The 25,306-nt window shown below is 43.2% G+C and overlaps 2 protein-coding genes across 6 annotated transcripts in view; one reads left to right on the top strand and one right to left on the bottom strand.

Moving 5' to 3' along the window:
• The window catches only part of CENPP (centromere protein P), a 229,459-nt gene that overhangs the window by 88,965 nt on the left and 115,188 nt on the right, over positions 1-25,306 (bottom strand). The gene's annotated exons all lie outside the window — the stretch shown is intronic.
• ASPN (asporin) lies at positions 1,112-24,613 on the top strand. Of its 2 annotated transcripts, none has more exons than XM_086684743.1 (8): positions 1,112-1,178; positions 1,642-1,719; positions 11,313-11,425; positions 15,286-15,499; positions 16,605-16,715; positions 20,849-20,942; positions 21,568-21,706; positions 23,821-24,613. In XM_086684743.1, the coding sequence occupies exons 1-8, from the start codon at positions 1,127-1,129 to the stop codon at positions 24,016-24,018; spliced, it is 999 nt and encodes a 332-aa protein (XP_086540869.1). In that variant the 5' UTR covers positions 1,112-1,126; the 3' UTR covers positions 24,019-24,613. The 2 variants fall into 2 exon arrangements, with proteins under 2 accessions (XP_086540869.1, XP_025787332.1); XM_025931547.2 differs by lacking the exon at positions 1,112-1,178 and adding an exon at positions 8,055-8,331 and having other exon boundaries at positions 1,477-1,719.

The raw sequence follows: 25,306 nt of genomic DNA, 5'->3' as shown, positions 1-25,306 counted from the left end.
TGAGGTGCTGGAGGAAGAAAGGGCCCGGCCCGCAGCGGGGACAAGAGGGGGAGGCGCTACTGCACCGTGACACGAGCGGCGCTGCAGGGAGCGCTCCGCTCTCGAGAGGAGGCAGGGCCGGGGCCGACGTGTGGACACGGGCAGAGGGCGTGCGCGCGGCCCGCGGGGAGAAGGGCTGCCACGCGCTGGCGAAGCTCGGCCCGTCCGAGCGGAGGAAACCTCGTGAGTGTGAGTACAGCAGTTCCACACAAAACATGTACACACGAGCTTCACACGACAGGCTCCGGCCACTCCACGTTCTTCGGTGCGCCGCCCTTGAACGTCCGGTGACCTGCGGCGGGTGGCACGTTCACACGTCGACCACCGCACGATCCGGAACTACGGCGACCCGGGTGGACCTCGAAAACCCCGCGCGAGGGGAGGAAAGCCGGCCCCGAGAGTGAGCGGCGTCCTCTGAGGAAGCCTCGGGGCTCCACGTGTGCGACGGGACCGACGCGAGTATCCAGGCACACACCCGTTACAGCTGCAGAACGAGACAAGACAGCGCGCGGGACCAACCGCCGTGCCCAGGGGCTTCCCGCGTGGAGCCGCTGCTCCGAACTCGGGAGAACAAACGCCGTCGGCTTCCACCCCGTCCCTGTGCGGCCGCGCGCTTGAGCCACACGCGGCAGACGCCCGCACGTGGGGCCCGCTGCTCCCAGACCCCGCACGCCGGCCCGGCCCGCCCCGCCCGCGGGAGGCACTGTGCGCGTCCACGTGTCGGGATGCTCCCGGCAGCCAGCCAGCCAGCGCCGGACCCGGTGGGTCTTTCCCGCAGACAGAGACGCGTCCTCCCCGGAAGGAAGAGGCCCTGGCCGCCGTGGGAACCGGACGCTGTCGCAGGGGTGAGAGGTAACGGTGTGCCAACGATGTCCGCCGTTCTTCTCAGGGGAGGCTGCCCTCCTGCTCCCACGTGTCCCAGAAGGTGCATGGTGACGGCCGGTGCTCTCCTAGGGACGGCGCAAGCTGGCGTCCCTGGGTCCGTGGGTCGGTCTGCGCCGCAGCGCAGCGGGGCCTGGGCCGCGTCACCCCGTGTCCCTGTGGCAGGGCCAGAAGCTTCCGAGGGGAACCCTGACCGGTAGCCCCGATGCAATGGCTTCAGCCACCAGCAGAGCACAGCAGCCCGGCTGCTTTCTCAGGTATACCTGGACTTGGGGCTTACCCTTCAATCACGTGGGTACTTTTTTACCAAAGCCGGGAACTATTGTGCTAGTCTATATAGGGTGAGCGATTTTTAAATGTGTCAGTATTCGTTCGTTCATTTAAGAATTTCAAAAAGTATATTTTCAGATCAGGTATTTCTTGAATGACTTTGACTGCACTTTGAATGGCCAGCAGCCATGCATTATTAAACTCTCTTTTTTTTTCTTCAGAATCTTCCAGTAGACGTCTAGGGTTTAGCTAGAAGTCTTGGCTCCGGTACAAACAGTGATGGAAAACACATGAGCAGTAACAAGTTTTAATCTCGCCCCTCAGTCCTAACATGGGCTAATCTGTGGAGGCAGCTTACTCCAGTGTCACCCAGGGTGCCGCCACATCAGGCTCCAACGAGGGCGTTTTTCTTTTGAATGTAACACCTTCTCATCTCTTCTCCTCAAACAGCACCTGAGAGCAGGGGCATTCCGGAGAAGCAGTACACGGTGGGAACTTCTCTCAAGAGGCTGACTCTCTTTTTGCAAGGTATGTTTCCAAGTCTTTCTTTCATGGACAGGGTACTATTATTTTGTAGTTGATATAAAGGGTACATTAGTGTTATTAGCATAAATGCTTGTACATTAAATGATAAAGTGTATCTGCATAATTCCTTAAAAATCAGCACTTAAATACATACCCTAAAATTATTCTAGCCTTTAAGTTTTACATATAATGGATTTATTCTCATGTAATTGTGACTTTTACAGTTAAATGAAAACCTGTTATTATGCTTTACCATATGTTTAACATAGCTGATTTTAAAAATCATTTAAAGAACTTAGGAAAATAACATTACCTTAAAATAATTAATGATATGAAGTCTGGGGATATCACAAATACATTAAATGAAACAGTAAATATTAAAACTGTTATTTTCTAATGTGTTTTCAAAATGTATGAATTATTCAAATGTCACACATTTGAATTATTCATATTTTTCCTTGACGAATGTCTTCCTTATTCTTATGTAATGAGATGGCACTGGACAGTTAACATGGAAATCCATAATAATTCCAAGAAAGAATATTTATCAGCAATACTTCCACTAGGTCTATATCCAATATGAGAGATCAGTTTTCTTTTCACAAAACTCCAATCAGAATTTAAAATAAAGATTTCCTTTGTCCCCTCCCAAAGTAAATTTTTAACTGAATCTTAGATTTAAAAAGATTAAACAGAGTACTTGATACTCTGCTTCCTCCTAATCTCAGCAGCCCAGCGTTCCTCCTTGTTCATGTGCTCAGAGGTGTGGCAGCGACAGCAGTGGACACATGGTGTAGGATTAAGTCACAAAGAAACCCGAGGGGTCTAGATCTCTCTAAAAACAAAGTGCTGTTCTTTTCAATCCCACTAAGAATTACTGAGTTGTTTAAAAAGAAAAAAAAGGAAATACAAAGAAATCATAAGCCCACACACATGTGAAAGCATGTTGATGTTTTTGTTTTCGGTATTTCACAATACTGTGTGGTGGAAAGGAGTCTTCTGTTACCACTAGCTACTACACTAAAAAAGAAAATCTGGGTACCTGACCTGAGGTTCGAGACAAAACAGATTAACTTTACAAGCACAAGTCTTTAGGCGCTGTAAGAGACAGTAGAAAATAAAGAGGCAGGAGTTCTTTGTTTCTTAAGATGCCCTGAAAAACTGGTGAAGGACAAAAACTGGTATAAAAGGAAAAGAGGCCAGCAACTTCTTTATCAGATGTGATTTATACTTCCACAGTAAAGCTTATTTCTTTAAGGGCAGTGTGGTCTTTAAAAACATCAGTTTCCTTCCCAAAAGGTATTGTGGGTAAGTTTCCAAATGCATGTTTGGACGTTCACTTTCAGGGCTGAGCTTTGACTGTACCTGGATTTAGCTTGGATGCCTTCTGTGGACACACGGAACACGTCCTGTCACATTTACACACTGAAAACTACTACCAGCATTTGTGAGCGGATAGGGACATGTCAGCCAAGGGGGACGGCTGCCAGGCAGACCTTTAAGCATGGGATTTAAAAGCATAGTGGCTTATTTTCCTAATAATAGTGTCAGAGGAAATACCATTTCACTTAGACAAATTTTCCATTCTAAGTTTGTGGAACATTTAAGTGGAAAATAGGAGTTTATGCAAATTCAGAAAGACACTTCTTAGCTCCATTTCCAGTCCTGAGAACTTGGCCAAACCGCCTGCCCCGTCCTCTCCAAGGAGAGTCTGGTTACTGTCTGGAAGTCACTGTGGGATTCAGGCCTGTGTGGAGGGGCCGAGCAGTGGGAGCAAAGAAAGCCTCCCAGGCCTCTCCTGGCTCCAACGTGCCGTGGTTTATTAATAACAGCAGTAGCACTGCAGTAGTATTCCAGATATTATTCTGATTAGAAGAAACTTGAAACCAAAGTCCAAAGCTTTCCATGAGTAAGAAACTCTGGCAAAACTGGTCTAAACTGGGGAAATACTGAGTCTTCCTAAGAACAAGACACAAACATCTTAAAAAGTTTTAAAAATAGCACAATCTAATCATTGCCCACACTAATCAAATAAGAGCTTAAGCTTAAATATGAATAAACTCCAAATTTTAAAAATAAGGCAAAGTCACATCATTTTAAATAAGAAATAATATTCTCTATATTCTTTCTGAATAATAGGGAAAAACACTGCTTGCTATACAGAGTTCCCTCCTGGACATGCCAGTATTTTTCTGTGGGTAAGAAACTGGTTGGCTAGAATAGGGCAAGGTTTGGGGTCTATAATCACTTGTACTTTACCGTGGCTTTATCACCTCAGATAAAGGAATCACAGAACCAAGGCTTGCCTGACTTCTCTTTCTAAAGAAGGAAACAGGATAAAAGAATGCAAAAAGATCACATTAGTTTTACATGGCTAACAGAAGTCAGAAGTAGCAGAGAGAGAAGAATATGCCAGAAGGCACTTTTGGTCTCAATACAGAGAATTTCCTATGAAGCACAGATGGACAGCAGTGGAGCCGATGCCTCTCGAGGAGTACGTTTCCTGAGTTGTCTCCCTGGAGTCATGCAAGCAGAGAGTGGACACGCTAACCGACCCAGAATGTTCTGGGGAAGCTCCAACACTGGGAGGCGGTCCACCCAGATGACATTCCTTGCCTCCACAAGTCTCTTCCCTCACTTGCAGGAGAAGGACCCCAAGGAGGCAGGTACAAGGGGGTGCTGCTCCATCAGCCAGCAGCCAGAGGGCCCACCTCCTCCGAGACAAGGAGAGAGGAAGGGGGAATACTGGCTGATGTGCCTCCTGACCCCCAGGTGGGCTGGTCTGCAGCCCTGATGCCTGGTGTCCTCTTCCCCTTCACTTGTGCGTCGTCCCAGCTCTGCTCCTCGCGGTGCTGTCCCTTAACACAAGTCACACCTGGTCCCTGCCTCCACCCAGCTCCTGGGCTCACCTAGGTCAGGGGGCAGCAGGACTGCAGCAGGAAGCAGCAGGAGTGAAGGGGAGTTGGCCTCAGGAAACCATGGCCCCAAAAGATTTCCCATGTGGACACTGCTGTTTGACTTTTGCTACAGAAGTGGTGGGAAAAGGCAAATGTATACGGAGGACCAGAGCCTGATATTTAAATAACTTAAAAATTACACCCCCAGAGAGAGTAAAACAATCCTTCACTCAACAGCCCACTCTTTCTCTTACTAGTTTTGCGTATTCTATTTTAATCTTTTTTCCACGTGTGTGTATTTTATAGATGGCTTTATATTTATTGGTCTCAAACAGTCAACTAAGGATATGAGGAGTAAACAGACTTCTGGTGAAGAATTTTCCTTTACGAATCTGGGGACCACACACCTGGAGATCTCTGCAGAGTGCCGGCCATGGTGCACACAGTTGGCACTGCCTGTTTGCAGTTCGGTTCTGTTTACTGACAGGCATTTATGGTTCAGTGTTTCTACGAATGCCCCTGACATTCTGGCATTGGCTTTTATAACACGCCCATGCTTGGTTGAGAGCAGCAGATTGGGGGCCACGGTTTTATTTTTTAAGGAGGGAAACGAGGGACAGAAGAGCCTCTACTTCACAGATTCTGCATCCTAATACTGTGCCTGGTACACAACAGGTCCCTGATAAAATGCCCACTGACAAACTGCAGCAACCTCAAACAAAGGCAGACGATAGGATCGCAAGTGGCATTTAGCTCAAGAGGGGCAGCTGTGGACACAGAAGGCAAAGCTAGAGTGCAGAACAATGTTAAAGCGTGAATTGGTACCAGGGACAAGCTTTGGTTTGGCCAAGGACCCGCCCAGGGCTGAATGAGCTAGGGAAAGGGAGCTTCAGAAGGTCGACACAAAGCTGGGAAGCAAGTATTCAGGAGCCAGGAGCCCCACAGAAGCACAGGGGATCAAAGCTGGGCAGGCAGCTGGAAAGCAGAAATAATGTGCCAGAGACAAAGCGACGGTGGAAACGAAGCCCAGCTGACCTTATCAGGCACCCACGCCAGGATTCCTGGGTGACTGGACACAGAATGGGAACCTGCCTGTCCCTGAGCCAGCTGACAGACGCTGCTGGGCCTCATGCTGCCAGCACAGGGTCCCTGCCCATATGAATCTGACCACACGACCACTCCCTCCCATGCCCCCTCAGTCCGGGCTGTGTGTGTACCCCTTCCTGTGCAGATGTATGTCAGCAGCAGTGTGCAGACTGGCTGCAGAAGAGGAGATGACAGTGTGCCTGTAAGGCCACCAGCATGCAGGATGAAAGAGCGTGTTCCCTCATGGACTGCAGCAGAAAATGCAGACAACAGGCTGGGACATGTGAGCTGTAACTTGGGTCTAACTCTTTTGGAGGCCGCAGACGCTCTCTGTGCCTCCCACCCCTTTGAGTTAAGGTGAAGGACGTGTCTAGAGTAAACTGAACTGACCACTTTGTAAGGCAGGGAGGAGGTGGGAGGCCAGGGCTGGCTCTGAAGTGAATTATTAAAATTAAAAATGTGTATATCCTATCCTTAACGTAATCCAGTGTGGGTTATCACAGAGAAATCGCATGTATCTGGTTAGTGATGTCCAGCTAACCAGTGGACAAGATGTTCATGTTGCCATTTAAATTTCTAAGATTTAAATAATGTTAATTATCAGGTTAATAACTGATGATGGATTTTTTTTTCACCTGCCTTTGGTGATTAAAAGACATACCACATATAAATGAATATTTTCATTAAGATAATTAATTCATTTCTGATGCCTAAGTCCAAAAGAGCAAGGCCACACAGAGAGGTTAAAGCTGATTTCTGGGTTCTGAGAAACTGGAAGCAGCTGGTGTGACTCAAGGATTTGGGGGACTGGGTCCTCCTGAGGCTGGACCATCTGTGACAGACTCTGGGAGTCCTGTGCAGCTATCACAGGCTGGCTGCACTCCTGGGGACTGGGCTGAGGGATATCCTGGGATGGCCAACACAGCCTCACCAACTGTATGCAGCCAACTGCACAGGCTGCACCAACTGTATGCTGAGGGATATCCAAGGGAAGACTGCCATTAGTCTGTTTTAGATAATTTCATAATGCTTTCCATTTTTGAAAATTACAAAGAATGGATGCTTCACAAGGATCACACAGTTAAGAAACCATGATATGTAACATGTATGTACATATATGGTATGTAAACATGCCTGTGCGAAAATCTGCCATAAGAGGACAACAAATCTATTCTCAGAAGGTTCTTAATCATTCATTCCAGTTTTGTGTGGGCTTTAAAAATTACAACTGAAAACAAACAGAACTCCGTGGAAAGATGAGAAAGAAAGAGTAAGAAAGTCTGGCCCTCAGATGCTCTGGATCAGGTATTGGACAATGGAACAGATTAGAAGGAAGAAATCCAAGTGACACTGTGGAAACAGTGACCAAGTCTAAGAGTAAGGCTGGCGGCGGGTGGGGATCAGTTACAGAAGACTTCCAGATGTGATGCCAAGGGGGCACGCGGGCTTTGCTTTGAAAGGGACACAGATATTAAGGCAATGGAAGGATTTGGGGAATAGGGAGTCGGGTATGATGCTTTTGTTTTTAAAAGCATTTATTAGTTTCCTAAGTATAATAGTAGTACTTATTGCCAATTATAAAATTAAAAAAAAAAAAAGACACATCAGTCATAGTTCCACCACCCAGGATTATCATCAGTTAGCTATATTTGTGCTAGGTTTTTGTTTGTTTGTAACTATACTTTATGCATTGATTTTTTTATATTTGCTTTTTTTGTAATTTCAAAATTACAATTTTCCATATTTTTAAACTTCTTTGCAAATATTTTGTGGGCTCCAAAGTATTTCAGGGAAAACATATACCCTATTTTGATTATTTCCCTCTAACCATTCATATGGTCTTTAACGTTTTTACTATTATATGTAATTTTGTGATGGACATCTTTATGCACATTATTTCCTGAGGGGTGCCTGGAGGACTCGGTTGGTTAAGTAACGGGGTCTTGGTTTCAGCTCAGGTCATGATCTCATGGTTTGTAAGTGGAGCCCTGCGTTGGGCTCTATGCTGACAGTGCTGAGCCTGCTTGGGATTCTCTCTCTCCCCCTCTCTCTCTGTCCCTCCCTTGCTTGTTCCTTTTCTCTCTCCCTCAAAATAAATAAATACTTACTTAAAAAAAAAAAAAAGAATTATTTCCCAAGACTAGATTACAAAAAGTAGAATTAGTAGACAAGAAAAATATTTTTAAAACTTCCAATGCATATTGCCAAACTGCTTTCCAAACACTTTATAAATTTACTGTCACCCTTGCAACGGGTCTGAGTGCCATTCTGTTGTGTTCTTACTGCTCTGAGAAATGCACGGACACATGAAACCGATTCTGGTTAAACTTTAACTTAGTCTCACTGTCTCCTTAGTCCAAGGCTGGCCCCTCACCAGGCGACATGAAGGGGTGTGTGCTCCTAGTGCTCTTGGCTTTGTGCTCCGCCAAGCCCTTATTTCACCCTTCATATGTGACACTGAAGAACATGATGCTGAAGGACATGGAAGACGAAGGGGACAGTGACCTTGATGCGGACAACTCTCTTTTTCCAACAAGAGAGCCAATTAACACCTTCTTCCCGTTCGATCTGTTCCCAACGTGTCCATTTGGATGCCAGTGCTACTCGAGAGTTGTACACTGCTCTGATCTAGGTAAGAACACACATCAACTTGTTTTCGAGAAAATGTCATTCTGGCAAAATTTAAAGGATAGGGAGAGTTCTCACTGAAATTTCAAAAATTAGCTCACTAATTATAAAGCAATTTTTCATTTAAGATTTTTGAAAATATAACAAACTCAAAGTATATCCAAACTTATTTTAAAAATCCAGAAAACCAGAGAAAAGCAATGGGAATTTCCTATATAGAACACTTCCTTCTCTTCTCAAATTTGAAACAAATGCTTCCTTTTAATTCCCTTCAGAGAGAATGGATGTCACTGTGGTTTCATTTCAGGATGTCAGCAGGTTGATACTGTGCTTTCTAGTAACATTCTACAATGACAAAAAATAAACAGCCTGTCTAGAACAGGTTACAGAGTTTGTGAAATCTCTAATCTAGACTTTTTAAAGTCAGTGCTCTATTCTGTTTTGAATGATTTCGGTTTAGAACGGTCTAGAAAAATGGTTGAACCAAATCACTTCCCAAAGTCTTAAAAATGTGTAATTCTCGGAGTACTTTATTTTTTTAATACTTCCAATGAAGATGCTTTCAAATAGAGGCCTGCACTCAGAGCCTGCTCAGGGAGAGGGTGTGATGGGGAATACACATCAGGGGTTACTGTGCTGGGCTATTTCCAGGATGAGGGAAGACTCAGATCTGCCCCACTGCAGGAAGCTAAGGTGTGGCACATGCCTGTCATTCTGGGCCTAGAGGCCCAAGAGGGCCACTTCCAGGGTGTACGTGGGCAGCTGGTGCCTCTGAGTGCTTTAGACTCACTTCCCTCTGCCACGGCACTTTTACAATCCACTGCAGAGACTTCAATAAAGTACGCATTTGCGGGACAACATATGAGAGGGGAACAAAAAGCATTCACAAAAGAGGAGCTTATGATGGGCTAGCATCACTGGGAAGGTCTTGATGGAATATGCAGGCTAGGAAAAATGGGTTTTAAGTTTATCTCTGGCATTCTGGTGAGGAAGAGATGACTACCTGTAAGCAGGGCCTGAGAACGGCCGACTGGAAGCACACCGGGGAGGGAAGGGCAGCGGGAAGGGAAAAAGAAGCCAGGGCAGACGGGGCAAAGAAAGGTCGGGGTTAGGGAACAACAGAATGTGCTGCCATTATTTCTAAACTGCTGTTATTTATAAACTGCGTCCCAGGCAGGACAGGCTCATGTAAGTGGGGCTGGCTCTGGGTTAAGAGTGACCAAGGAGGCACTCACCTTCAGCACAGACAGTCCTCTGGGGCGGCCTCCACACTCGCTCCAGAGCAATGTTACCTGCTTCCACGTGAAGACCTGGGAGGAGACGTCACCCAGCTCCGTCCCAGGACAGTGACTGCCATCAAAAAGCTGAGAAAACCCAGTGACCTCCTGACAGCCAGCTGGTGCAAACAGTGTTTTCCTTGCACAGCCTCCTATATATTTACCTTTGAAAAACCCTACTAGACAAAATTTACCCAAGAATAACCTGTAATAGTCCGACACAGGTGGTACACACTTCACTGTCCCACGTGATCACGACGATGAAGAGGGTCTTTCTCCCTCAGAAAATCAGTTTCTGTTTAGAGCTCCCAGTTTCACCAGGGGTGGGCTGAGCGAGGCCATCCCAGTCCACATTACCTGGTGCTTTCGGCAGAGCCACCGCTTTCCTCCAAGACTTTCTACTTCACTTCCTTAGACCCAAATCGTCTTCTAACAAAACTGCTACCTTGCTAACCTACCAAGTCACCCCTGTTGCCTCTTCCTGTCTATGGTCAAACTTCTTAAAAGAGTGAGTCATCACTGTCAACCATGGAGGGGAAAGTACTGAGGGCTACAGGGGGCAGTGCTGACACTCTCAGTGTTTGGATACTGAGCCCTTGCTCTTCAGGAGCAAGGATGGCTCCCCCAAAAGCATACTGACAGCTGTAACTCCCTATAAGATTGCATAAAAAAGATGAACTGATGGATGAACAGCAAGTGTAGTAAAATGTAGAGAATATGGGTTTTCACTGTAAAATTCTTGCAACTTATCTGTATGTTTGAACATTTTGACGGTAAATGCTGGGGAAAAGCAAGAAGGCCCCATGTTCATCAAGCATAACTACTATATGGCCTGCCTGACAACAAGCAGGGGTGGGCAGGTTCAGCCATCCAGGGAAAGCAAGAAAAGAAAGGAAGAAATGCATTGTGTCAGCTGTTATAATTTCCTGGTCTTCTTTGTTTTTTAATTCAAGAGGGGAAAAAACACTGAAGTCTTTTACTGAGTACCTACACAAGGAGACAATGCAGCTGTGCCTTATCTGAGAGGACAGAAAGAAGGCTATTGTCACACCCACTGAGAAGCGCAGGCTGACAGGCACCTAGGGAGCCTCTGGCCAGAGCAATGGCTGGGAGAGACCCAGCGCTGAGGGGGAGAGTTTCCGGAAAGGTCTATCATACACCCAGACATCAACAGTGAGATACAGATGAAAAAGTTTGTGTAAATCAAATAATTTACAACTAAGTAGAGGAGTTCATTATTAAAGGAAATACATGTAACATTTTTATAATGCCCATGAAAATAATATAATTTATTTTCTAAGCACAACTTTCTACATGTTGAGGCTTCTTAAAATGATGAAAACCCACAGGTTACAATTCTGCACCACAAGAGCCTGAGAACTGGCACAGAGTGTGAATACTTCTCAGCCAAGTGCCTGGGCAGGCGCTGCCCCTCAGTGGTGGTCACCCCTTGCAGTCATGTGGGCACACCCTCATGTACCTCCACTTCACGTCTCCTTGTTCAGATGAGCAGTGGCAGCTAGACCCAGCTAGAAACCTTGCAAAAATAAGTAAGTGACTTGAAAAGGTCTTCAGGACTTTTCAAAGAGCAATGTTATTGCTATCTGTTTCTTACTGGTAATCATGGATTTTAACCCGCATTGGTGTCAAATTAGAAAACTCCTCTTTAGCATACAGTATGTGTGTAACATGTTTGTTTATTTCTCAGGTTTGTCCTCCGTCCCAAGCAACATTCCATTTGATACTCAGATGGTTGACCTTCAAAACAATAAAATTAAGGAAATCAAAGAAAATGATTTTAAAGGACTCACCTCACTTTATGTAAGAACATATATTCATATTTAAGCGAAAATCTATTGCTGCTAGAAGGATGACTTGTATTTTGTTTTGTGTCAACAAGTCTTACTTTTCTGTGTGTGAAGAATGACAGAATCCCTGTTACTCAGCAGTGTCTCATGAGAAATTATAGATTTAGTTAATAATTCAATTCAAGTGATGCTAACTGAAGCAGCGGCCCGGGGAAAGGTGATGAGCTAAGACTACAAATAAATGGTCCTACAGGGCTCATGATCTATTCAGGTAATCACAGTCACTGTGCATGAAAATGAGTAAGAAGATGATGATGATGACGATTTACAGGAACGCAATTAGCATACAGTATGAGGAAATGTGTCCCTAAACTGCTGACTTACTGGAAGACACCATAAGTCTGAGAGCAGCACATGCAATATATCTAATAGCTAACTGATTAATATATATTTGTATGGCTTTTCTTCTAGAACTTTAAAAATGAAAACTAATTTTTCCTTACAATATTTGTTAATATTTTAATTTTCTAAGATTTAGAGGATTCTTATTTTTGTGTTTAATACTTAGAGCCTTTAGATTGTAGCAAGTAAAACTTCTAATCTAATTTGGAATTTGGTGTGGGAAGAGCCTGATTCCACACTGTCACAGCCATGGGGGTGTCCTCTCTTCTCCTCAGCACAGAGTTAGGATGGGGGCCCCTTTTCCGCACCAGGCTGTGGGGGTAAGCCAATATGAACTAGTGCTGCCTTCAAGGCCACGTGTGTACATTCTCATGCTGTGCTAGAGGAAAGAAATGGAAGGCCTGTCACCTGTAGGGCAGTATCACACTAAGAGGGGAAGGTAGAGATACCACGGCCACATCATTCTCTTGCGGCCACCCACGTAGGCCTATTCTCCTCCTGTCCTCTTGGAGGCCACCCTGCCTTCTCGTCACACTTGGGTCAGTGCATGGACCCTGATGACCCGTCCTAGTAGGCAGTGGAAGGGGACCAGCTGAGTCCCAGCACGGTTGCTGTCAGCTGGATGAGTGAGGACATGGAAGCTGGCCATGTTCTAGGCACCACGAGGAACATTCCTCCTTCCTTAGGCTCTCTCTCAATCCTCTAGCCAAGCCTGCCTGGCGAGGAGGAGCACCCTGAGGGGGGCCAGGCCAGCCTCCTGGCAAAGACATGCCTCTCCGTGCTGCCAGGTGTGGGCTCTCGGGGCCGTGACTGCTCCCCTCCCTTTCAAGGGTGCTGTGCAGACAGCTTAGATTCAGCTCCGTATATAATAAAGTTTTCATAAAAAAAAAAAAAAAAGGATTGGAAGAGCATGTATTTATCTTATAACTGAGGCCTCACTAAAATATGAGAACAGCCCCACCAAGAATCTGTCTAGTCTACCCCACCACCTTCTGACCACAGGAACTCATGGAGAATGGCAAGGCCATTACTAACTCTCAGAAGTTGGAAATACAGCCTATGAATGCTTCTACCCCTTCTTCAACTTTATATTGAGCTACACAACCACAAGAATAATTAATGTCCTATTTTTTCAACTTTATTTATTTAGAGATTGAGAGAGAGAGCGAGAGAGAGAGAGAGAGAGAGAGCAAGCAAGGTAGGGGCAGAGAGAGAGAGAGAGAGAGAAAATCCCAAGCAGGCTCTGCACTGTCAGCATAAAGCCTGAGGCGGGGCTCGATCCCATGAACCACGAAATCATGACCTGAGCCAAAGTCGGATGCTCAACTGACTAAGCGAGCCACCCAGGTGTCCCAATGGCCTATTTAATACCAAAATCATAAACAGTTTAAATTTAATTTGTCATAGAACTTTGTGGCATTTTAGGAGTATCCCAGGGACTCAGCCCACTTGTACTCCCATTATTCACTGGGAAAGGAGAGTCTGAAAGGTGTCAGGAGCTGGGTTAGGCCCCAATTTCTGTCTGCTCAGTTTTACGTGGCACTGTGTCTGGAGTCAGGCAGGCCTGGGCTCAAACGCTGGCCCCAGCAGAAGAAGCAGGCACTGGGACAGTGGCTCGCCTGGCTAAGCATGGCCTTCCTGTGCTGTGAAAGGGCTGTAAGAATGATATGGAAGTCAGAGAGGCTATTTAGAGGAATGAATGCATGTCAGGTGCTCAGCACACAGCTATTAACTGGGCTGCCAACAGCCCAGTGCTTCCAGACTGGCTCAAAGTAAAAGCACTTCTTAGGACACACACTTTATACCTGTATTCTAGGCATGCTGCATGTTTTAAGACATTTAATTATATATTTAATTAAGACATTTAATTATATATTTAAGACATTTAATTGTATCAACTCATATGGTACCTACCCTTAAAGAGAACCAAAATGCTTTCTCAGATATTCTGCAAATTCTGTGTGTTTTAGCTGCCTGCTTGGCTTTCTGGTTCTTACCCAAGGCCAGTCCAGCAGCAGAAAGAGGGTGAGATCATTGCATGCATGTCCAGCCCTCTGCCAGCTAGCTATTACAGCCTCATTTACCACGAGGACTCACTGTCCAGCTTCTCAAAGGCTCTCCTTTTCTTGTCTCCTGTCCTTACATATAACCATACTACGTGGGGCTCTGGGACCTTCGTGTGTAAGCCAGCACTGAAGGCACAGTGTAGCTGGAGACACTCTGCCAGCCCACCCTGCTGGGGTGGCCTCTGTGGCCCCAGGTAAACACCCACTCCGCTCTGCACCCCTCACTCCTCCTTCCTGGTGGCTCTGAAGATGCATGTCCCAGCGGGAGGCTGCCCTCAAGCAAGCCCACACACGCTCCCGCTGGGACCCGTGGCAGTGGGGGCCTACGGCAAGCGCCCACCGGAGCAGACAGTACTCACCAGGTCGCTGCCCCGCCCCGCCCTACACCCTAGTGTAACCAAAGGAAGGAGAACAAACTTAACTGGCGGCACACAGGAGAACATACGTGTTACCACGTGGTAACAAAATGCAATTTCCTCTCTTCCCAGGGTTAATCTAACTTCTGGTGAGGTTTGTAACAGATGGTGTATCTGAAAGAAGGGTAAGGAAAGGACCTACAGGAAACAACAATAAGGGGAGTTTAGCTGCCAAAGTCTTTGTATTTCTGCTATGGAAGGAGACAACATAAGTAACACCAGGAAGGCATATTAAGTCAGTGTAGAAACACCAGGAAGGTGGGTGTGGACTGGGCTTGGTGACAGCAGTCGTCAGCACAACCACCCTACAGCTGCCCTCTGAAGGAAGCAGGGGGATGGAAGGTCACAGGGAACAGAGCCCCAGCCACCGCCATGCCCCTGGGAATGGCGAGTAGTTCCCGCACCCAGCACCCCTGGGGCAGCAGCCAGGCGCCCTCCACACTCAAGGGGGGGGGGGGCTCTGTCGCTCCCTGGGCTTGCAGCCTCTGAGGCACGGAGAAGGGCTGAAGCATCTCTCAGGACACATTAGGGTCTCCCCAGTATCTGAGATATGCCGAATGCTGGGGGCATTTTGCAGGACTTTGCTCCTGCAGGTCTCCAGTCTGGGAAAAATGGTTAACGTCAGAAAACGTAAAAGAAATAAGGTTTTAAAAGTAGGTAAAATCATAAAAAATGTATTTGGTGTGACAGAATAGAATTTTAGATACAATACCATCGATCACTTCCATGCAGGGAAATGGTGGGAGGCGGGCTAACTATATTAACACATCACCTGCTGAAAGACAAACTAAAGCCTCAAAATCACTCCGTTCTAACTCAGTAGTAAATATTTTCTTTAGCTTAGATTGGGCTGGGGGAATTGTTTACATAGTTAATAAAGTATATGAGTGATATAATTCATATTGGTTTCCATGAACACACTAATCACTGCAGAATTGGTAAATCAAATCCACTTCACAATATGGTGTAACTCTTTATGCTTTACCTAGGCTTTGATTCTGAACAACAATAAGCTAACAAAGATCCACCCAAAAGCCTTTCTAACTACAAAGAAGTTGAGAAGGCTGTACCTGTCCCACAATCAACTAAGCGAAATACCATTTAATCTTCCCAAATCGCTAGCAGAACTCAGAATTCATGATAATAAAGTTAAGAAAATACAAAAGGAGACATTCAAAGGAATGAATACTTTACATGTTCTAGGTAAGTTTATGCAAATGAATGGGACATTTTGGAATTATAAGCAATATGCAAATGTAGAGATCTTTACCATTATCAATAATTTTAAGACTGGTAATTTCTGAAATTAATTTTTTTGAATCTGATAATCTTTAGATAAGCCATTTACAAATCAAAGTATAACACACAATTCATACCATGTAAAAGAAACCTGCCTTTTGTAACACATGCTCTCAGGAATCCCCTTTGAAGTACCTAGTATGGTTTCAGTTTTCTGACTGCACCCTAACTGGTAAAAATGTATTCCTCAAATTTAACTTAAAGGTAGTATTTTAAAAAAATAAGAAAGTTACTCCTATACCAAAAAAAGGTAGTATTTTTAATGTATTGTATAAACTACTCAAATGCAATGCACAAAACTAATTCGGTGATTATTTGGAATGTACATCTAATTTATATCATCTGCTTTAAGACTGCTAAGCTAAGGGCTTTTTTGTTGTACATCATAAGCTCCACCCTATCCTACTTCTAACACCCACGGTCTAACCCCACCACCGCCCTCCACAATATTCATTCAGAGTTCACAATCAATATTCTCATTTATTCACATATTCAGTTCAGTCGGATGGCTGGCACTTACCAAATAGCCTCACTTACTGGCATCTCCTCAAAATTATATTTGTTTATCAAGTAACAATTTCTAATTGACTTATAATTTTAAAAGCTTAGGTGACAAATGCATACTGGAAAACACAAATGTTTTAAATTATATGAAGGATTTTTTTTTTCTAATGTAATATTAACAAAATATGCTCGTGGTGAGAACAGAGTGATAACAAGTCACGGACCTAGTAATTCAAAGCAAAATTCTATTATATACTAAATCTATCTTAGTATTAATCTACTATAATATAAGCATATTGCTATTTCAGGCTATATAATACAAAGCAGTCTTTCTCTGAGATGAACAGAAAGGGAACAGACAGACACAGAAACAAACACCTTGAGTGAGGCAGGGTAAAGGATGAAGTTCACACTTCTCAGAATGTTCTTGGGATGTCTGTCTCTGCACTGTGCTCTCCTTCATACGCAATGAATGCACGCTAAATTATGTCATTTGCCCCCACAGAAATGAGTGCAAACCCTCTCGATAATAATGGGATTGAACCGGGGGCATTTGAAGGAGTGACAGTATTCCATATCAGAATCGCAGAAGCAAAACTGACCTCAATTCCTAAAGGTTTGTATTTATTTAACATAAAGTACTTTTAAAACACTGTCATTTCTAAATGGCCATCAAAGGTACTGATATAAGCTGTATGCAACGTCAAAACCACACTGCAGTCAGAACCCTCATTACCTGCGTATTTGGTCAGGGTAGGATGGAATTTACTGTTTTCTCACACACAAAAAGAGCCATATGTGCTTCCCCCTGCCCCCACCCCCAACCAGTATAAAACCAGAATCTTTTGTTTCCCCAGTGAGAACAAACATGAAGAAGTAATGAACTTTTAATTTGCCTTCTCATCCCTGACATTTACTCATCTATACCTGTCATTCTGTAAAGTACCTGCTAGGGGTGGGCATTCTCTAGAGAAGAAGGTTGGGGAAGATGCTTGGGGCCGGAGACCCTTCCTAGCCATGCAGCAGTAATACGGGGTGCAGCCTTCAGGCCAGATTGGGGCAGATGCTGGCTCTGGCAGGGGTATGTATGCACCCTGTACCCCATTCTTCACTAGGGTGCTGTGCAGATTAACGGGCCAGTGAACAGAGAGGTCAGAGGGTGGTGTGAGGCACCGGGTGAATGCCCTGTCCTGACATAGCCCTTTTGCCAGGATGGGCGCCTTGTTCTTTACCACGTGGCCTGAAGCCAGTGCCTCAAAGTGAGATGCATCTAGAGCCTGCTAGCGCTTCCCTGCAAGCTCCCAGTCTGGCAATGAACTGGACAAGTTCGCCTTTCTCGGGACTCCTTGTCTGACAAGGGGGCCCGCTCGACTGCCTGAATCAGAAAGATCAGTACCTAAGATCAACACTACAGTTCCCTTTCAAACAGCTCTGTCCTTCAGTGTCCACAGTAAAAGCAGCCACTTCGTAACCTGTTTCCACTGCACACCTGACTCAGAAGATTAACAAAACGAACATCAACTGTTAAGTTAAAAACACAGCAAAGCTGTTTTTATGAATCAAGTGGTGATCTTTCACAAAGGAGAAAAATCATAAAGTAAAAGTGGAAAGACAATTTTTTTATATAGGAAAAATCAGTTTAATTCAGAACGACACAATTTAAAAAACCACCTTATCTGGCTTTCGATAAGGTGGCTGTTTTTCAACATGAAACCTAAAATGTTTTATTTACCTTCTCATCTTTAAAACACCAACAAAAATACATGCCACTTGACAAGTTAAATACAGACATGCCTTGTACGTGCTAAAAGCAGACACAGTCGAGGGGCAGGTAGAGAGCAGGCCAGGAGGGCCACAGAGGAGAGAGAAGGCTGCTGCCCCCCAGAGCTGCGCTCCCCAGAAGCTTCTCCTAGGCTGTAATATCTGGACAGCAATTCTCTTCAGATGTTGGTGTTTCTTAAAAATGAAGGTTTAACTTCTCACAATGCTTTCAAGATTCTTCCAAAGCCTTAAGGAACATATTACATCTCTAGAAATTTAAATTGGAATTAAATCTCTCATCTTATATAACTACTCTTTCAAGAGATCTATGACATTCAAAAACCAGATAAATTTTTTGTTTTCATAATTTATTTGCTAACGTGTTAAGGCTGACTGCTGAAATGTAATTCAGTCATAACTACCCACCCCTGCCCCCCCGCCCTGTGGCAGGATGAAGTTAGGCAGAGGTCCAAAGGGTCCTTACCAGACCTGACAAATTGACATAAGGAGAGTGAAACATATTCTCCTCTCAGTTCACTTGGAAAATTCTGCTACATAATAGCACTGCATGGAAGGGGAAGACAGCTGTTTGCACACCGGGTAGGAACTGCAGTATACCTGCACAAAAGCATGCCAGTGCTGTGCACAGTCACTGAGCTACGCCCCCAAATTCATACATCGCTCATTTACCCAGTAGAGGCTATACTGTTCTCTTTGGTTATCCACTTTCTCCATGCTCTAGGAAAGGGAATAGTCCCCTCAAGTTCTACAAACCCTGTTCCAGAAAGTTTCCCTGACTGCTCAACATGAACAGATTTCTCTGTTTGACTTGCTACCGCACATTCTAGAATAGGCCGGAACACTCTATGGTATCTTTTTAGTGATTTCTATACGTATGATGGATTTGCTCCGTAAGTACATAAAATCTCTGAAGACAGAACCTCCCCCCTCTTTTTTTTTTTTTTAAACATATTGGAGTAGTCATTCCATGAATATAATTAAGCTCAGCTAATTAGAATTCAAAAATTAGAACCCTCTTCAGTTTAGAATTGTTTTCCTGCCCTCTAGTTTTATTAATTTTAAAAACCAAAATAGACTCTGGAATCAACATAAATTCAGCCAGGAAGAATACTGATATTTGTAAGGATATTTCAATTACCGTCAACAGTCTACCACTAATAAAGGAAGGAAATGTTTCAGTTAAGAGTTGAAAAAAAGAACGCCTTCCTTAGCTAGCTAAGTAGAACCTATGGTTAACAAATAATACTTCATATATAGAAGCCTAATATAATGAAGTGTGATTTAATTTTCTGGCTATCTTTTTCGCTACAGTCTCTGTTAATGTGGGGAGGGCTGGGGTCCGAACACGCAGGGGTGAGAAGAGAAGGTGCCCACATTCATTCACAGAGTACCTGGCATGTGCCAGGTTACACTGGAGATGTTCCTCCCAATTTATGCAGAAACTACTACTAATGGAAGAGAATAAATACTTCAATGGATCTAAATCCATGTGTTCATAAAGATATGAAGAAAAATTTCACTGGTCACCACTGGGCATCACACTAATTTATTACTTAAAAGAAGAAAGCATTTATGCTGTCTTTCTGTAAAAACTGTATTACAAAGTGACTAAATAATTGACGAAGGAAAATTCTTTAGAGAAGAATCCTACCTAATAAATGCATTAAGCATGACAAAATCAGAAAATCACCATTTTCCCATTCTTTTTTTTTTTTTTTTTTTTCAACGTTTATTTATTTTTGGGACAGAGAGAGACAGAGCATGAACGGGGGAGGGGCAGACAGAGAGGGAGACACAGAATCGGAAACAGGCTCCAGGCTCCGAGCCATCAGCCCAGAGCCCGACGCGGGGCTCGAACTCCCAGACCGCGAGATTGTGACCTGGCTGAAGTCGGACGCTTAACCGACTGCGCCACCCAGGCGCCCCACCATTTTCCCATTCTTAATGAAATAATGGACCTTGTAGAAAGGGCTGATCTACTGATTCTAATTGGTCTCTAGATTAACCACCAAGCTCATGAGAAATAGGGGCTAAACGACTAAGACAAATGCTATGTGGAAGCCATCAGTCTAATACACAAGTGAGCATCTCAAACAAATCATTATCTGAAAGAAATCCATGCAGGATGGGGAAAAAAGAGGAAGTATGTACTTAATAGTAGAAGAAATTTTAAGAGATGGGAGAAACAAATGCATTCTGTAAACCTACATTTGGATCCTGACTTGAACAAATCAACTGTGAAACACCGTATATGAGATCATTCGGGAAAGCAACATTCAGTGATTGTAAAGAGCCGCTCTAATTCTGTCAGCTGTGACACGGATGAGACAGCCATGTGGAAACAAGAGGACCTTGTCAGTTAGAGACATCTGGTGAAATGTCACCTTACAGGTGAAATGACATTATATATGGAATTTGATTTTAAATACTCCAGCTAAAAAGATGTGCCTGGGTGGCTCAGTCAGCTAAGTGTCCAACTTCGGCTCAGGTCATGATCTCATGGTTTGTGAGTTTGAGCCTTGCGTCGGGCTCTGTGCCGACAGCTCAGAGCCTGGAGACCTTCAGCTTTTGTATCTCTCTCTCTCTGTCCTTCGCCTGCTCATGCTCTTTCTCTCTCAAAAATAAACATTAAAAAAATGTTTTTAAATCTTAAATACTCTAGCAAAAAAACAAATGAAGAAAAACAAATCAATAAAGGCAGCCAATGACAAATAGTTAATGTGGTAGATGAAAATATCTTGGAAAAATGGAGATAATTGTTGATGTTGGACAGCGGTGTGTTGGCTCCTAAAACTAGCTTCTGTTTTTGCGTATACTTGAAATTCTCCATAATAAATAGTTAAAAAAAAAAAGCAGATCTCTAAAAGACTGCCAAAGTCTACAATGTGAAACTTAACAAGTAAATAAATAATAAATGGGGCTTGGTTTTGCCTGACCTAACATGCCTATTACTTTTCTTATCTCTAGAACTTCCATCAACTTTACTGGAGCTTCATTTAGACTATAATAAAATTTCAACCGTGGAACTTGAGGATTTTAAACGATACAAAGACCTGCAAAGGTAAAAGCCCTCTAAACCCCAACTCAGAAGTGGCAGTGATATGATGGAGATACTAGCGAGACCCCTTGGAGACCCCTTGAAGGGCCCTAATCAAGTCTGTCATTGTCGTGAAGGGAAAACCAAGAGGGACACCAAGTGGAAGGAGGAGAAGAATACTTCTCAAATGTCCCTGTTGTTAATGCAGGTTAGATAAAGACTTCGGTGACAGTGGAAAACACAGACAGCTGTTACACCCTGAAACGGGTTATTAAATGAAACCAGGAAGTACCTTTCTCTGAACACACATGCAAATAGGTCAGGTGTAAGCTTTCCACTCAGTTGTGGTGTGTTCAGCTGTCACAAGATCTGCTTAAGAGTTGATACAGTTGGGGCGCCCAGGTGGCTCGGTCGGTTAAGCATCCGACTTCAGCTCAGGTCATGATCTCACGGTTCATGGGTTCGGGCCTCATGTCGGGCTCTGTGCTGACAGCTCAGAGCCTGGAGCCTGCTTCAGATTCTCTCTCCCTCTCTCTCTCTCTGCACCTTACCCACTCACGCTGTGTCCCTCTCTCTCTATCTCAAAAATAAATACTTGTTTAAAAAAATAAAAAAATAAAAGAGTTGATGCACTTTATGCCATTTTTAGGCTGGGCCTGGGAAACAACAGAATCACTGACATTGAAAACGGAAGTCTTGCTAACATACCACGAGTGAGAGAAATACACTTGGAAAACAACAAACTAAAAAAAATCCCTTCAGGATTACAGGAGTTGAAATATCTCCAGGTAAAACGTTCCACTGGTGTTTTGTAGATACTAGTACTTTCCTTTGTTTCTGCGAAACATGTGAGGACCTGAGGCAAAGACGAAACCAGAAGTAAGGGTAGTGCACATGCAAAGACTGTCCAGTTGCCTGAGGTGTCCTAAGACAGGGCTTCTAAGGAGATGTTAGCTAAAATATTGTCAGGTGCCATTTCCACCTGCAGTCTCTCCTGCCTCTGAAGCCACCATGGTGAAGTTACTGACCTGGCTACTTTCAGGTCTCAGGGGCGGCAGGGGATGCTTATGTAAAGGCAGGACTGGTCACCAGGAATCCAAGGAGGATCACATATCTTTTCATTCTGGAAACATTTCACAAAGAGCATAGAGACAAGGTCCCAGGTATTTTCATTTATCAAGTGTTAGATTAGAAATGTGTATGATTAAAAAAATTCAGGCCACAATACATAATCAAAAGTCAGTATCTGGAGCGTCATGGGTTCACATTTCTTCTTCTTCATTGTTAGAAACTTTTTTGTTCTAATCTGACAAGTCTTGACTAGGTGGGAGGGGGCCCAAGAATCCTTGGAGTATCCTGATAAAATTTTAGATCCTTCCAAGAACAAAAAATGAAGACAATATTTTGTACATGCTTTTAGGAGTTTCACAGAGCCCCCTGATTCTCATCTACGGTCTTCCAATCAAGAATCCCTACTTAATCCCTTCTGACCTCAGTCCACTTTTCTCGTGTGCCTTCCTCGATACACAACATCCTCATCTTCCAAGAAGCAAAACACATTGAGAAAAAAATGGGCCTTGAATCACTGCTGCTTCTAGATTTCTTCCCGATTTATCTTTAAAGAAGTTTTGTTCACTACATTCCATTGAGATAAAAGCCATCAAAATGGATGTGGTTAGAGACAGGTGTTCATCTCAAGGTTGACTTTTACTCTGAATTTTTCAAATGCTGTATTTAAATGTCTAACCAGTGAGTACAACCTGAGTCTTTTCCTTTCTCAAGTCATCCCCAATTTGCGTTCTTTATTCCACCAGAATTTACTGATTCCAGCTTCTGTCTGCTTTTAAACCTACCTATACTCTTGCTAGCATTTTTCTTTTAATGAATAGAATTAGAACACAAAAAACAGAATTATAAAGAAGAACACAAGTCAGAAGGGTACAATTCAGCCAACGTTCACAAAGCAAACATGTCCATTTCCAGCACTGTTTCTCATTCCCAGTGAGGTCAGTGCTGCAGAAATCTGTACCTTGCACTGACCCTGAGCTGCTGGGAAGCATGCATGAACCACACAAAGCACCTGTCACAACATCCCAAGACAGATAGAGGGCACAGGGGGCTCCAACACCAAACTTAAAGCTTTTAACAATGTCTCAAGTGCTCATGACTGGCTCAGATCAGTCTCACCAAAATGTAAAGGCAAATGTAACGACAGCCAGAACCACTACCTTAGCTGTGGCTAAAAAGGCTTCTACTTTTTCATATGCCAACATACTGTCAGTAGAATGCTTTTACTTCTCAGAAATCTCAGCTCCCAAAAAGACCAAGGAAGAATTTAAAGGGCTATTAAAGGGAATGCAGAGAAGTTCCTATACTGTCCATTCTTTCTGAATAATAATTTAAAGATTCAAATGTTGATGCTGTATACAGATATGTATACAAGCTGTCGACAGACATTATTTTTCTATAAAACAACTTACAAAAAGAGCAGCTCTACACTTCTCTGCCTTGATCACAGAGAATGCTAGCTAACAATTCATATTCACATTGCAGGCCTAACCGTAGGAGAATTCTATTCTTCTGCTCATCTAATACTTTTTATGCAAACCCAGAGTTGTAAATATGGCACTGCAGCACGCATGCACTGCTATGTACCGAAGGGCGGGGGTGGGGGTGGGGCGTTTGTGCTCTGGGCCACGGCAGGCAGCCTCCATACTGTGTTGATACAATAAGTATTTAACAGGCATAAACAGACAAGTACATATATTTTAATGAAATACAGTCAAATCAGTATAAAATAAATGGACAAATAAAGCCATGAACAAATGTGGACTATAAAAAGAACATTTTCTTTTTACATTTATTATGTACTTTTAATCCATTCTTTCTCCTACTGCCACAGATAATCTTTCTTCACTCTAATTCAATTACAAAAGTGGGAGTGAATGACTTCTGCCCAACAGTACCGAAGATGAAGAAATCTTTATACAGTGCGATAAGTCTGTTCAACAACCCGGTGAGGTACTGGGAAGTGCAGCCCGCGGCTTTTCGCTGTGTTGTAGGCAGAATGAGCGTGCAGCTCGGGAACTTCAGAAAGTAGTAATTAGTAATATCCATTTAATATAAAATTTAGAAATTAATACATTTGGAATACTTGAACTCTGTTAAAAATGGTGGTATTATGCAAATCAGCAAAAACCTATTGCTACATGGTAAGTCCCCTGACTTACTTTATGACAAAAAATTTTAACAGAATTTTGCAAAACTATTGCTCCATGAGGATCAAGAAAAACAAGCACGTACTGCAGTTTCCTTCTGTACACAAATGATTCTGCATAAATGTCATGCTTGAACATTCTTTTCTCAGTAACAAAAAAATAATACAATCGGTATTTAACACTTTGTTATCAAGTGCATTTTAAAAAGAACTGTACTGTAAATGGAATGCTTGACCTAGCAAAATCTGTGCTCTTTCGTTTGCTGTTAGCAAACCAAAATTGACAAGAATGGCTTCATGGAGAGCACATTATACTATTCTTAAACTTTCTTTAATAACTTGGGTGGTACTGTAATGTTTCTATTAATGCTGAAGTATGGTTTTATATAATCTTATTCAAATTCCCATATTTTAGAGGCTTACTGTCTATATGTTTAAACTAACTCCTTATAATAAAGCCTTCAGTGTTTATTATCAACTTGACAGATGCTATTCATAACATCTGGTTTCAGACTACAGCACATGCTTTTTAAAATTAATGATTATTACCACATTATAAGACCTCTACGAAAAAGCAAAGTGTTTACATAAATCTGTAATTCACATTGTTTATTATCTCAGTTATTATAAGCTTTCAACAATATGTCAATTGTTGCGTTATACGACAATGTCACCTTGTATGTAAGGAGTGCTTTCAAGATGTCCCTTCTAAGACCTCAGTTGGAAGAGCCTAGATGGGTACTGTCCATTCTATAAAAACTGTCTACTCAAATATGACAAACTGAACAACTCTGAAAACACAGCTGGTATAAATGAACAGGCAGAATACTAAACAAAACACAAAGGAACTAAAAGCTCTGTGTAAAAGAATCCTTTATTTTTTATTCACATTCAACATAGGCAAAACTAGAAAATAAAAAAAATTAAAATATTGGCTTCAAGTAAAATATTTGTGCTTTGGTTTAATTTTTCTCCTCCTGCCCAGTAACATAAACTATTTTTCAGAAAACTCTAATTTATATATGACACTTTTGGCACAGTATTAATGCTTTTACATAGTAACATTACTGAAATACTCCAAATTATGCCTGTTATGAAAGATAATGCTTTATCTTAAATTACCCCCAAAACTAGATTTAAAAAATTTTTTTTTCAACGTTTATTTATTTTT

The sequence above is a fragment of the Puma concolor genome, chromosome D4 (genome assembly GCF_028749965.1).
Source record: "Puma concolor isolate L17-30 chromosome D4, mPumCon1.1.hap2, whole genome shotgun sequence".
NCBI classification, from domain to species: domain Eukaryota; kingdom Metazoa; phylum Chordata; class Mammalia; order Carnivora; family Felidae; genus Puma; species Puma concolor.
This window is presented reverse-complemented; position numbering and strand designations above follow the sequence as displayed.